At 52.2% G+C, this 12,854-nt stretch overlaps 1 protein-coding gene across 2 annotated transcripts in view; it reads right to left on the bottom strand.

Annotated features, from left to right (window-relative positions):
- Positions 1–2,173: 2,173 nt before the first annotated feature.
- Positions 2,174–12,854, bottom strand: part of ncam1b (neural cell adhesion molecule 1b) — a 71,687-nt gene continuing 61,006 nt past the window's right edge. For both annotated transcript variants that reach the window (XM_086165141.1, XM_086165143.1), the window contains 6 exons: positions 10,729–10,853; positions 10,396–10,576; positions 8,723–8,921; positions 7,973–8,089; positions 6,185–7,204; positions 2,174–3,902 (listed from right to left, as the gene is read on the bottom strand). In XM_086165141.1, the coding sequence (XP_086021267.1) occupies positions 3,779–3,902; positions 6,185–7,204; positions 7,973–8,089; positions 8,723–8,921; positions 10,396–10,576; positions 10,729–10,853 (1,766 nt within the window). In that variant the 3' untranslated portion in view covers positions 2,174–3,778. The remainder of the gene's footprint in view (positions 3,903–6,184; positions 7,205–7,972; positions 8,090–8,722; positions 8,922–10,395; positions 10,577–10,728; positions 10,854–12,854) is intronic.

The raw sequence follows: 12,854 nt of genomic DNA, 5'->3' as shown, positions 1-12,854 counted from the left end.
TTATTCCAGAGGGGACGCGTGGCGACGGCGGGCCATGCGATCCGACACGGGGGGAAACGCACAATCGCAAATGTCATATTTAATCTTCAATGTCACGTTCGGTTGTAATTGGCGTTTGCGTTCGCCGGGGTATTTTCGTACTTTACACACGTTTTGTTTTTCCCCGAATCATGAAAGTCAGAGCAAAACTCATACTGATAAAAATAGCAGCTGCGACTCCTGGATCCACAGATCCGGTGTTTTTCAAACACGTTGCGTCTCGGCAGCTATCAGAGGCCACCGGGAGACGGCGGAGGAGGAGGAGGCGGCATTTTGTTCCCGGGAAAAAGGAACGGCAGGTTCAGCCTGTTCCATTTTTGAAAGGGTATGGATCGGCAACCTTGGTTTCAATATTTACAGCGTCTACCCGGAGACAAAGCGGAGCCGCCACAGAAAAGACGCTCCGATGGCAACTGCAGGTGAACGCATGTCTGCGAGTAACCGAAGGACGTGTAAACGCCGCCTCTGTTACTCAACTATAATGGCCGCCGTCGGCGGAGGCCCCGGGATCTCAGACGTGGCCGGACCGTAGATGGAACCTGCATGAAGGTCGAAGGTTGAGATCAACAGCTGAGGCGGAGAATCAGGAGGAAGTCCGTCCGCGCAGGAAGACGCTTTTAGTTGAGTCGAAATAGACGGAACGATGTTGACGTTTCAAATATTCATCCGGATACGGGTTTGCATTTAAACCCTTTGCCTCCGTGTGAATCCTGGACGTGGAATATTGTTTTCAGCAGTTAATTGCTTTCCAACTCTGCCAACGCGAATCGTCGTCCGCCCGTCCGACAGGAAGCAGATGCTCGGCGCCGCCGTCCGAGGCTTCAAACACACAGTTGAATAAAATGCAAACTAGCGCTGATGTTTTAGATGTTTCTGTTGACGAGACTTCAGCTCCAAAAAACTTCAGATACAAACCACCGTCGTCAATGGCAACCGCAGCTGTGGAGAGAATATCGATGCAACCCCCCCTCCCACTCCCGTGGGGCCCCCTTCCAGGTGTTAGCCGGAGCCCACGTCACCCGTGTAATTCCTGCATTGGTTTTGGCTCCTGCTCTGCAGAGCCGTGCGGCTCTTCTACTTTGAAAAGGCCACCGGTCCGTTTCCGGTGTTCCGGTGCTCGCCGGCTGCTGCACGGACCGGCTGCACATCATCACCGGGGCAACGTCACGGCTCGGCGTGCACGCCCCCCCCCCCCCCCCTTCCTCTTCATCAGGTGCGACCTCACACATCTGCAGGACGAGCGCTCCGCAAGAAGCTCCGGTGCCGAAGAGGTATGGGGGGGGGGGGGGGGGGGGGGCACGGGGATGTGCGTGTGCGTGTGCATGTGCATCGCCTGTAAACGGATGCCATGTCGGGTCAGCGCTTGTTGACACAGCGGGGAGCCGCAAATATCTGCCCCCGTCCGGCCGCAGGTATCGGCTTTCGTCGTGCACAAACACGCCTTACGCAACACTTGTTTATTTGCTCCCGCCCGAGGATCCCCGGACCCGCACGCGGACGCGGATCCTCCGTGACATGGCGGGAACAGACGGGAAGTATCAACCCCACACATACACACACACACACACACACACACACACCGACCAACCACCCTGCTCGGCGGGCGTCTGGCGCCATCTAGTGGACACAAGCTGTCGTCGCAGGCGGAGGGTGAGAGGAGGCTCGGAGAGACGACCAGGACCAGGACCAGGACCAGGACCAGGAGGCTCAGAGAGGACCAGGAGGCTCGGAGAGACGACCAGGACCAGGAGGCTGAGAGAGGACCAGGACCAGGACCAGGACCTCAGAGAGGACCAGGAGGCTCAGAGAATGGACCAGGACGCTTCGGGAATGGACCAGGGCCAGGAGGCTCAGAGAGAGGACCAGGACCAGGACGCTCAGGGAATAGACCAGGACCAGGAGGCTCAGGAAAGGAGCAGGAGGCTCGTGAAAAGGACCGGGACCAGGAGGCTCAGGGAATAGACCAGGAGGCTCAGGAAATGGACCAGGACCAGGAGACTCAGGAAATGGACCAGGACCAGGAGGCTCAGGGAATGGACCAGGACCAGGAGGCTCAGGGAATGGACCAGGACCAGGAGGCTCAGGGAATAGACCAAGACCAGGAGGCTCAGAGAGGACCAGGACCAGGAGGCTCAGAAAGCAGTGTTTGTTTTTATTCTGAAAATGGGTTAGCTCTGAGAATGGACACAACTACGGTCTGGATCGGCCCCGGAGGGTCCGGGGGGTCGGGGGAGCGGGGCCGGCCCGGAACGCCTCTTCGGGCCGAGGCCTCCCGCCTTTACGTCGCCTCCGGACCGGACGTGTGATATGTAGATCTTTTTTGTAAAAAGACTAACTCGGCGGCGGACGACCCCGCTTCCCCGCGGCCGCTCTCGGCGGGTGATTTCCGTACAAAAGACAAGAACTTCGGAAAGAAGAAAAAGAAAACGAAAAACAGAGCACGTTACAGAACACGGGTGCGGGTCGGGGGGCTAGAAAACGATGCGCGGTGATGCCGGAACGGGTCCCCGGGACGCGAGAGCACGAGAGCGGACGAAGCGTCGCGTCCGCCGGCCTTTAGTTACACGCTATGGAGTACTGAGATCATGCCAAGGCTCAAAAACATCTTCCCTCACTACAGCTGGCGATATATAGTGCTATGACCAGAGACGGACGGCTGAATACATCACACCTGTTAGAATGAACGCTTTAGTCCATCGGTTGTACTTTTCTTCTAATGATACATATTATATTTATATATTTATAGATACGTCTGTACACCAAAAGAAGCTAAACTCTCTCACGACAAAGCTATGCAGATTATTATAGAAACCCATGACGAGACGTCTACGGACACACAGGCACAGTGCACGAGCTTGCAGGCAGGAATGGAAATCTTTGTTTTTAAATAGTAGAAAAATGCTTTTTTTTTTTTTTTAGTTACTGTTATTATTATTATTATTATTATTATTTTTTTGTTTGTACATCAAAAAAAAAAAACCTAACTGAAAAGAGGGCGTCCCAACCTCGGACACAAACAAAGCGCGGCTTATATATTTATCCCGAGACGCCGCTGGGATCGGAACCAGCGGCTCCGCTGGCACTTTGTCATTTTTTTATTTTTCCTTTTTAAGATTTTGGTGAGTCGTCGCCCTCGTCAGAGATCCCGGCGGGGCAGCGCGAGGGGGTCGGGGGTCAGATACGATTGGTTCTCCGAACGGCGAACGCCGGCTCGTGTTTAATCGGCGCCAGCGTCCGTTCGAGGGGCGGGACGTCCGAACATTATCCCTTGTAAACATGCAGAACAAGCTACGCGATGAGACGAGCCCACAAATCAAGTCCAGAAAAAAATAAAATCAACATTTAAACATAAAATAAGAAAAATAATCTCTCTCTCAATTTTTTTTTTTTTTTTTTTACATATCTCATAATAATAATAATAATCCAATGCTCGTGTGCAGCCGCAACGGAGGCGGAGTGGAATTTCATATATTAGCCGAGTATTCATGACGTGAGCGAGGTCGCTCCCGATCCACTCGACCCCTTAAAACGATAGGATAAAAAAATAAAGGGGGTCTCTCGTGGCCGACAGAGAGACTCCTCGGGTGCAGTAAACGTGTCATGAATCAAACCACAGTCACGGTGCGTCGCTTTGAATGTGTAGTTAAGGGCACTGGAAAAAAAAAAATAAAAGAAAGATCCTAACTCCTGCGCGGGTTTTCTTTGCTGCACAATGTTTTGAGCGGGTCTCGGCGGCCCATCACGCTTTGCTCTCCGCGGGTTTTGTCTGTGTGACGCTGTTGCGCTCGGCGGCGGCGGCCTCCCTCAGGGCGTTCGATAACTCCGCCTCCTCCAGTTTGGCTTTCTCGTCGGAAAAAATCTTCCTGAAATTCAAGGAAAAAAAAAAAAAAAAAGAGGGAGAGAAAATGTTAGAAATAGCTTCGTGGCCCGGCGAGAAAAACAAATAGGTCTCTTTGGATCTAAACAGATGTAACATTTACTCTCAAGGACGTCTCCACCCAATATGTAAGAAGACACAGTGCTGAGAAATCTTACATATCTCTTCACCACCTTCAACACAGTCAGATAAAATTCAACAAATACAGACAAACCGTGGAATCCATCGTGTCCCGGAGGGTTCGTCCTTATATAAAGCTGCCGGTGTTCTCCAAAACAACCCGCTGAACACAGAGTGAGTTCCGTGCGTGCCTGTGTGTGTGTGTGTGTGTGTGTGTGTGTGTGTGCGATACACATTCGGGCTCTAGATCCTGCCTGCACCTCTGAGCCGCCGCCAGAAGACGAAACACGTCTGAATTCGAATGGCGGCGGACGGGAGGGAGGGAGGGAGGGGGGGCTGCGGTCGCAGGCCGTGAGCGGATCGATTTGTGATCGATTTTCATCGAGAAGGTGATTTTCCCTCCAGGCCTGCGTACTTTAGAACGTCGTCGGCGAGCAAATTAGCATGGCATTAGCGTAGTATTAGCATGGTGTTAGCATGGGGTTCCCGCCCCCGACCCCACCTGTGGCCGGGAAAGGTTTACGACCCCGGCTGCTAGCAAAGGCGCCGCTACTGCGCCGCTATCACTGCTAGTATTGCTGCTGTTTACTGCTAGCTGCAGCTTTAGCACGGTTATATACTGTCATATTGTCAAAGAGGTTTCTATACAGCGTCCCCTTAAGATACCGATCGCTTTATATATGAATTTTTTAAGATGCGTAACGCGAAGCGGGCAAATTTCATCTTTCCTGTACAAAAACAATTTCAGGATACAAATATGAGCTCTTCTGAGTTAGCGCCGCTCGCCGCTCTCACCTTGAAGAACGCCTCGCAGCTTCCAGGGTTTCTGCTAGTCCTGGTCCTGGTCCAGGACGCAGATCTGCCGTGGTGCTCCTATCTCTTGTGTTACATCATTTTATATCTTTTTGCTTATTTTGTGTGTTTTTTTTTTTTTAATGATCATCATGGGTCCTAAGAAAGTAAGTTTACAACAGCCATGACTTTTCTTTTTGATGTCCCTTACATTATTAATGTACTTTATTTTCAGGGTTTTTCGATATGAATATGTTAATATGGCGGGGCGTTGGAATGAATTCATTTGTTTTCTGTTATTTCAAACGGGGAAAATTCATTAAAGATACGAAAAAAATAACTCAACATACGAAGCCACTTCTAGAAGGAATTAAATCGGTATCTTAAGGGACCGCTGTATATCGCTAACAGTGTTTATTGTTTATCTTTAGTTCTTCTATTTTCTTGCACTGTCCACTTTCTGCCGTGAGTTCTTGAAAATGTCCCCACCGTGGAACGATACAAGGAAAATTCTATTCTTCTTTTCTAAAACTACATCTCGTACTTTTCCCCCTCCTTTTGCCGCGAAGGACGTCGGCGTGATTTCCCCTCGCGCTCCCAAACCCACCCGTGAGCCGAGGAGGAGGACGTTCTGTCACGGGACGGCTGATGGCTTTTCACTCGGGTCACCGTGAGCCTGACTAATAACTGGCACGGCGCGGCGGCGGCGGCGGCGGCGGCGGGCCGACGCCTGGTTACATCGTCCCCGTCGTCCGTCGTGAGGGCCGACGATTCACCGGGGACTCAATTAATCTCTTTTGCTCAGGTTAGGTTGCGCTGGGTGTTTATAAATAATAGCGTTGCTGCTCACCCGCCGTACACAGACTTTTTATAATTCCACCCCCTTTTTTTTTTTTATATTTAAATAAGACGGATTCGCCTCGGCCTTGCTGTTCAACCCGCCGCCGCTCGCACCCGCGCTCGACGCCGACAGCTTTTTCTTTGCCGCTCGGTCGCTATGTCGAGGTTTAAGGTGGGACGACATGCACGGGCGTAACATCCGACGGGGTCGGGGGGGGGGGGGGGGGGGGGGGGGGGGGGGCGCGGCGGAACCCCCCCAACGCCCCGTCGTGATGTTCGACGTCCGAGGAAGGACGGCTGAAACACACAACGCAGGAACCGGGCCGGTCCTACCGCTCCGCCGGCGCGGCCCGACACCACGCCGCCCGTCACGATGTCATTCCCACAGTTTACCATTCCAATATCACATATTGTGTGGCCAATGGCAAGATGTGGTGGTGAATGAATGGGCGCACAAGTCACAGACACACTCGTTCACACACAAACACATAGATAAACCTCTAGAGGGAGTCGTACTCATCGTTGACAGGAGGAGCGGTCTTGGCCAGAGTCTCTGATGCCTCCAGAACTGGGCCTGGGGGGGGGAGGTCTGCTCCGTTCCCATTGGGCAGAGAAGGGGCGGAGGGCGGGCTGTCTAAGCTAATGAGGTCGGCGGGGGGCAGGACGGGACTCCCGGCGCCGTTACTCAGCTCGATCTCGAACCCGGCGTTTCTGATCCCCTTGTCGGGGGTGAGCAACTCGTACATGTGCTGCGGCGACGTGAGGAGGTCGTTCGTGGCCGGTGTTTCGGCGGCGGGAGAAACGGCGGCGGGGAGAGGTGACGGCACGTCCGCGACTAGAGGAGCCGATCCCGCGGCGCCCGGGACTTTAAGAGCCGCCTGGATCGCCGCGGGAGGGCCGTCTTTGGATGTGGGTTTGTTGCGATCGGCCGTTTGGTCAAACGCGGCGAGGCTCCGCTCGGAACCGCAACCGCCGTCCACTTCTACGTCTAAGGCTGCGGCGTCCGGCTGCTTGTTGAGCGGCGTGACCGGAAGTATCTGCGCCGGCGTCTTGGCGTCGACGGCGGGAGAAGCGGGAGAGGCGGGAGCCGGCGACGTGGCGAGCGGGGACACGGGGGGGCTACGCTTCGCGTTCAGAGCGGCAAGTTTGGGAGAGTGTCTACGCTTGGGCGGTATCGGCGTCCCGGATTTTTGAGCTCTCGTCCGTTGCTCGGGGGCGCTCGGAGCGGGACTCCTTTCCCGCTCCTCGGCGGGGCCGGCTCCCCTCTGCTCGGCGAACGGGGCCGTTTCGGCTTCGACGGCAGAGGCGGGGACGAGCGGGGAAGGCGGGGCGGCGGCGGGCTCCGGGGTCGGGGCCGGGGCTCGGACGGGGCCGGGCGAGGGGTCATTGGCCGGGGTGGAGAGGCTACAAGTGAGAGTGGTGGTCTCGCTAGAGGGGCTGTCCTGAGCTGGGTCAATTGTCGCAGTGGCCGTGTCAGAGTTGGTGGCTATGGAGGAGAGGGTGTCCAGTGCCAGAGCAGCAGTGAAAGCCGCCAGCCTGAGAGAGCAGGGAGAGAACAGAGACACACAGACTAGACACCGGGGTGACCGTGACAGAGGAAGGGTGGCCCGGACCAGCATGCAGAAGGGGTTAGTCGGCTTCGGAAACCCACGCAAACAGACAAGAGCAACTGAAAAACAGCGACTATTAAGCCTAGCGCAGAAAAAGAAAGAAGAAAAGGGAGTCATGCTGTGAGTGGACATTAAAGGGAACATCCCATACACACATCGACATGGAGTGTACTGACTGGAGAAACGGACGCACTCAAAGAAGCGGCCGTCTTCCCCCGAGGAGACGACGGCACCGCGAGGAATCACCCGTAAGGGTCCAACGGTACCGGCGACAACCTCAGCCGGTCTTTATCCGGACCGCCGGCGTGATGGACGGACGGACGGACGGACGGACGAGGTCGTCGAACGCCCTCCGGTGACTTAAGCGCCCTCCGCGGGACAAAGAGCCTTTCTGTGTCTTTAACTGGTATCGCTTCGACCGTAATGTATGAGACTGACTATCCAAAAGCTGGAGAGTAAGAAACACAAAGTGGCGTACACTCTCTACAAAACGGAATATCAACAGAAAAGAAAAGGCATTTCGGTGGACTCCACTCAAGAACGACCTCGGCATTTTTTTTTTTTTTTCAATTTCAAATGGTGAGAAATCATTTTGTCCTGTTGAAAAGGGCAATTCTCTGGAGTGGAGTGCAAGCTAGAAGGAACTCAAAGGACTGGAGCGACGGAGAGGCTGCGCGGGGCGGCTTCCACTCACTCCGGCTCGGTGAGCGGCGTGGTTTCGTTGGGTTCGGTGGGTCCGGCCGCGTTGTGATTGGCCGTGCACTCGTCCTCCGTCCTGACCTCCACTATCGGCTCCTTGGACTCATCTTTCCTGGAAAATAAAGACAACCGTCTTGATCTTTAAGACCCAAAGACGTGAACCGCTAACAGTTCACCCGAGGTGTTTCTAGCTGAACGCGGCATCAATATTTAGACAGCGGCGTCGGGGAGAAGACAGGAGGCGGAGCCGGAGGTGAAGATGCGGAGGTTCGGAGAGGATCGGGAAGGAGTCCATCAGAGGGACGGCGCAGGTGAGATGTTTTGGAGATGAAGTCACACTGAGATGGTTTGGACATGGACAGAGGACGGACACTGAGTGTATTGGAAGAGGGAGGCTGGAGTTGGAACTTGCCTGGCAGGAGGTCTAGAGGAAAACCAGAGAGAAGGTTTAGGGATGGAGAAAACATGACGTTAGTCGGAGGAAGCGGCGGTCAGACGGAGGAGGTTGATTTGAGGAGATATTCAAGTTGCCCCGCTCATTTCTACCTGCTGCATGTCAGCGAGACATCCGGCACCAACGTGGCTCGCCGTGCACGAGAGGGCAGGGTTTCATCCGCCGTTAAAATGCGGTTTCCCAATTTTCCTCCCGCTCTCTCCCGAAACCGACATTTTTAAACACTTCTTGAAAGTATTTCAGGGGGGAAAACTATTCGCCAAACCACAGCCGACTTGAAATGTTACTTACATGAAAGCGGCCTTTCCCTCCTCTAAGTTATGTCCTTTGGTTCCCGTGCCAGATTTTCCACAGAGGCACATGATGAGGCCACATTTGTTCACAAAGTAACAGGTCACATCCACGGCCAGCAGGAGGAGAACAAACACCACGACGAGGATCCCTGCCCAGAGCATGATGCCCATGGGGAGCACGCTGTCCTCGTCCAAATCTGTCGAAGAGAAGGGGAGAAAACGCTGCTCTGAGGAGAAGCGGAGATAAACTGACACGGTAATCAATATTCCAGAAATAATCAGGCTGATAATCCAAGTAAGACTGACTGCGGAGCTCAGCCTTGGTGACGACTGACATCATTTCGAAAGAAAAACGGAAACGCGTTCATTATATAGCTTTTCCTGCACTTGGGGGCGGAGCCTATCCCTGCGACCGCCTGGCGAGAGGCGGCTCATTCACACATCTGGCCGACGGAGGGTCTCCTGCATGCGATTGGGCCGTGGAGCCTGGAGAACGCCAGCCGGCGCGTGGAGAAACACCAACGCAACACACTGAGAGGCGGGATTTGAACCAGAGACCTTCTTTCTGTGAGGCGGAGCCGCTGTGCAACCCAGCCAGACATTATTTCACATTAAACCACCGGGGCAAACCACTGTGTCTCATTCTGTCGTTCGATAATTAACGTATTAATCTGATACATTTTGGTGTAAAATATATTTGAAATGACTTTCGGCGTTTATCTCAAATTCCTTGAAATCGTCGCTCTGTATACCCGAAATTAAAAGCTTATTACAAATGCATGAAAAATAGAACATTTTCTGATGCGACTGAAAATACCACCCATTCCCCGAGCGCTCCGTATTTACATAAAATGTTACTTTTTACTTCATTTCATCGATTCCGCGATGTACGACAGGGAGAACGACACCGAACAGGGGGACGTGGAAATGTTCATGTGGTCCATCGCACCCATTGTCCAGGACCAGGTGTGAGAGCAGGAACATTTAGAGAGGGGAGGCATAGGAGGGAAGGAGAAACTGAAAATATATCAGGTCTGAAAAACAATTTTTGGGGTATGAAGGAAGGAAGCCTTCACCAAACGCTCGGAAACAAAAAACAAAAAGAGCACGCAGATGGGAGATGCCAACAGCGCCGAGGGACGACTCAGTGGCGGCTGGGAGGAGAATGGTGAAGATTAGAAAATGAATTATGAAATAAAAATGCGAGGACGTAACGGTCTGCCGCCGGGATTCGGCCGAGCCGCTCGGCAAATGAATGAAATGAAATAAAAGGTAATATGAGAAGCCGGGTAGGTTTTCTTTTAAGCCTCAGAAAAACCAACCCTTCAGCGGGTGTTGAGCTCAAAGTCAATAAGCGGTTGTCAGGGAGTCGGTTTTCAGGCAGCATCCTCACAGAGACACGCCACCCCATAATATTTCAATCTTAAGAAGAAACTAAAGCGCGCCGTCCTCTGTGGAAACGGGCCGTCCCAGTTCTGCGGAAGCACGCTCGGGCTAATTCGGCGAGGGGCTGTCAAAACTTTACAGCGGGAAAATCTTTTCCGGCTCGCCGCTTTCCAGGGAATTTATTTTCCTTTTTTCAGTAGATTTGTTCAGTTGTCATTCACCTTTGGACGCTAGCGAGGCGAAAAACAGCTCGGGGTTTCGGCGTCCTGGCGGCGGGACGCGTACCTGGGAGGGCGGCCGGCTTCGTGGACGTCCTGATGGACAGGGTCGCGGGCTGCGACCTGCCCTTCACGTTCTCCGCCATCACAGAAATGTTGTACACCGTGTCCCAGTCCAGGCCGCCGAGGACGGCGTACTCTCGGCCCCGGGGAGCTTGGATTTCTGACCTCCACTCCGGGGCCTGCACCTACGGGCACGGGAAATGAGAATCTTTCTGGTCAAAACTATGGCGGCAGATGAGTTGCTAGCAGACGGTTTATAACCATTGAGATCGGTCAAAAACGTCAGGGAGCTACGAATGAAGTCCTCCGCTGTGTCCTGCGGGCCGGTCGTACTCACGGGCTTGTAGAAGATGAGATAGTGTGAGATGGGTGAGCCGCCGTCGTCCTGCTTGATCCAGCTGACATTGACGGAGTTGCCGATGGGCTGAAGTGCCCCTTCCAGTTTGGGCGGATTGGGATATCCTGCGGGAGCGACACGGAGGTGGATTATTTTCCGGTGCCGAAATCGAAAAACGGAGCCGCTATAGATTAAAAGAAACAAAGCGAAACAACCGGATCTTATTAAAAGATCTTGTCCCTGCCTCCTCCCTCCTTATCAGCTGGCTTTACGACCGCCAAATCAGAGTAATTACCAGATATGTGCGTATCTGCTTCTGACCGTCAGTGCCCGAAAGGCAGTTAGAGAGCAAAAAAACAAAACCTACCCGATTACCTCGGTGTGACGAGGAGGAATTCTTTATGGCTAAACCCCATTTAAAGGAAAACAACGGGTCTCCATCTTTTAATGTAGTGATCCCTCGCTATATCGCGGCTTACTTTTCAATCGTGCATTGTGTTCTGCATTCTGATTGGCTAAAAAGTCACTCCGCTTCTTCTCTACCTGTGCGTCAATAAGATAAGATAAGATAAGAAAAGATAAGAACAACTTTATTTATCCCGAAGGAAATTGCTGTGCCAGAGTTTCAAGCAAAAACATAACAATAAATAGATAATAGTAGGAAGGAGGGAGAATCAGACATACAATAAAATATAAATTGTCAAGGTTAAGGCTATCAAGTGTTTTAAGGTCTTAAGTACAAAGATTTGGAGATTCCCCGCGGCTGAAGGAAGAGGAATTAAAAAGTCTGATAGCCTCAGGTAGGAAAGACCTCCTGTGGCGTTCAGTGGAGCTCCTCGGTGGAATCAATCTACGACTGAAAGAGCTCTGACAGGACGTCAGTGTGGCATGCAGGGGGTGATGGACGTTGTCCATGATGCTGAGGAGCTTCCTCAGCATCCTCCTCTCTGACACCTGCACAACAGACTCCAGCTCCACTCCCAGGACCGACCCACATCTGCCGATGAGCTTGTTGAGTCTGTTGGTGTCAGCTGTCTTGAGCCTGCTACCCAGCACACAACAGCGTAGAAGATGTTAACGTTGAATCTTGAATAACGTTGCAGTTTAATATGTACACATACGTAAAACAGCTTGCCAAATTTATATGACGTACGTGCAAATTCTCTCGCAATTTCCAGTTTCTCTAAAACCCATAATGTTGACAAAACGCTCTGGAGCGACAAAAGGGCCCAAAAGGCAGCGGAAGATGCTATCTATGGTAGATAAAGTTAAACTTCTGGACATGCTAAGGGAAGCTAAAAGCTATGCGGCTGTAGGTCGGCATTACGGAATGAATGAATCTTCCGTTCGTTCCGTAAAGAAGGAAGAAAAAAACATCAGGACGACAGCAGCGATGTATAATAGAGTATTTAATTGTATAATAATTGTAAATAAAAAATAAAGGTTTCTACTTCACGGATTTTGCCTAACACGGGTTCTTTTTGGAACGTAACCCCCGCGATAAACAAGGGTTTTCTGTATACCGTACCTGCCACCAACGTTACATTTTCGAGTCAAAATATAAAGGGTATAAATGCACGGAGAGGCTCTCCTCATAAATACCGAACTCTATTGTGAGGAGAGTTTTCAGATATTCTAAGCAGATATACGGGACTGGTGAGTTACTTTCCTCGGTGAAAACTTCTTAAAAGTACACAATGACGTAAGCGGAGATGTTTCCAGTGATTGGGGTAGTTTGCTCAGCAGAGCATGTTCTCAGCTGTTCACACTCGCTGCTCGTGTCGAGGACAGAGGCAGGACACGCTTCACAGCTGAAGGGACGGAAGCGGCGCGACTTCGCACAAGCTGTGCAACCTGATTCACCAGCTTGCCGTCTGCACATGTACAGATAAAATAATGGGCTAATCTCAGTGAAGTGAACGTTCCCAGACGCATCTGTTGACTGAGGAGGTCTGGATCACCAGAGGAAAGAGCCGGCGCGCGACTTGGTAGCGCGTTCTGCAGCCGAGAAGGTCGAGGAGCGTTGGATTTGAGCTATCGTGTCATGTGGACACGAGACAAAATAGATGACGCCCTTCTCCTGTTGTAAAATAATAGCAGTTATTTATTAAGAAGGGAAAAGAATC

Source organism: Fistularia commersonii, chromosome 18 (genome assembly GCF_037954325.1).
Source record: "Fistularia commersonii isolate RoL2024-O1a breed Wild chromosome 18, RoL_Fcom_v1.0, whole genome shotgun sequence".
Lineage (NCBI taxonomy): Eukaryota > Metazoa > Chordata > Actinopteri > Syngnathiformes > Fistulariidae > Fistularia > Fistularia commersonii.
The sequence above is the reverse complement of the archived record's forward strand: the minus strand, read 5'-3'. Positions and strand labels throughout refer to the sequence as shown.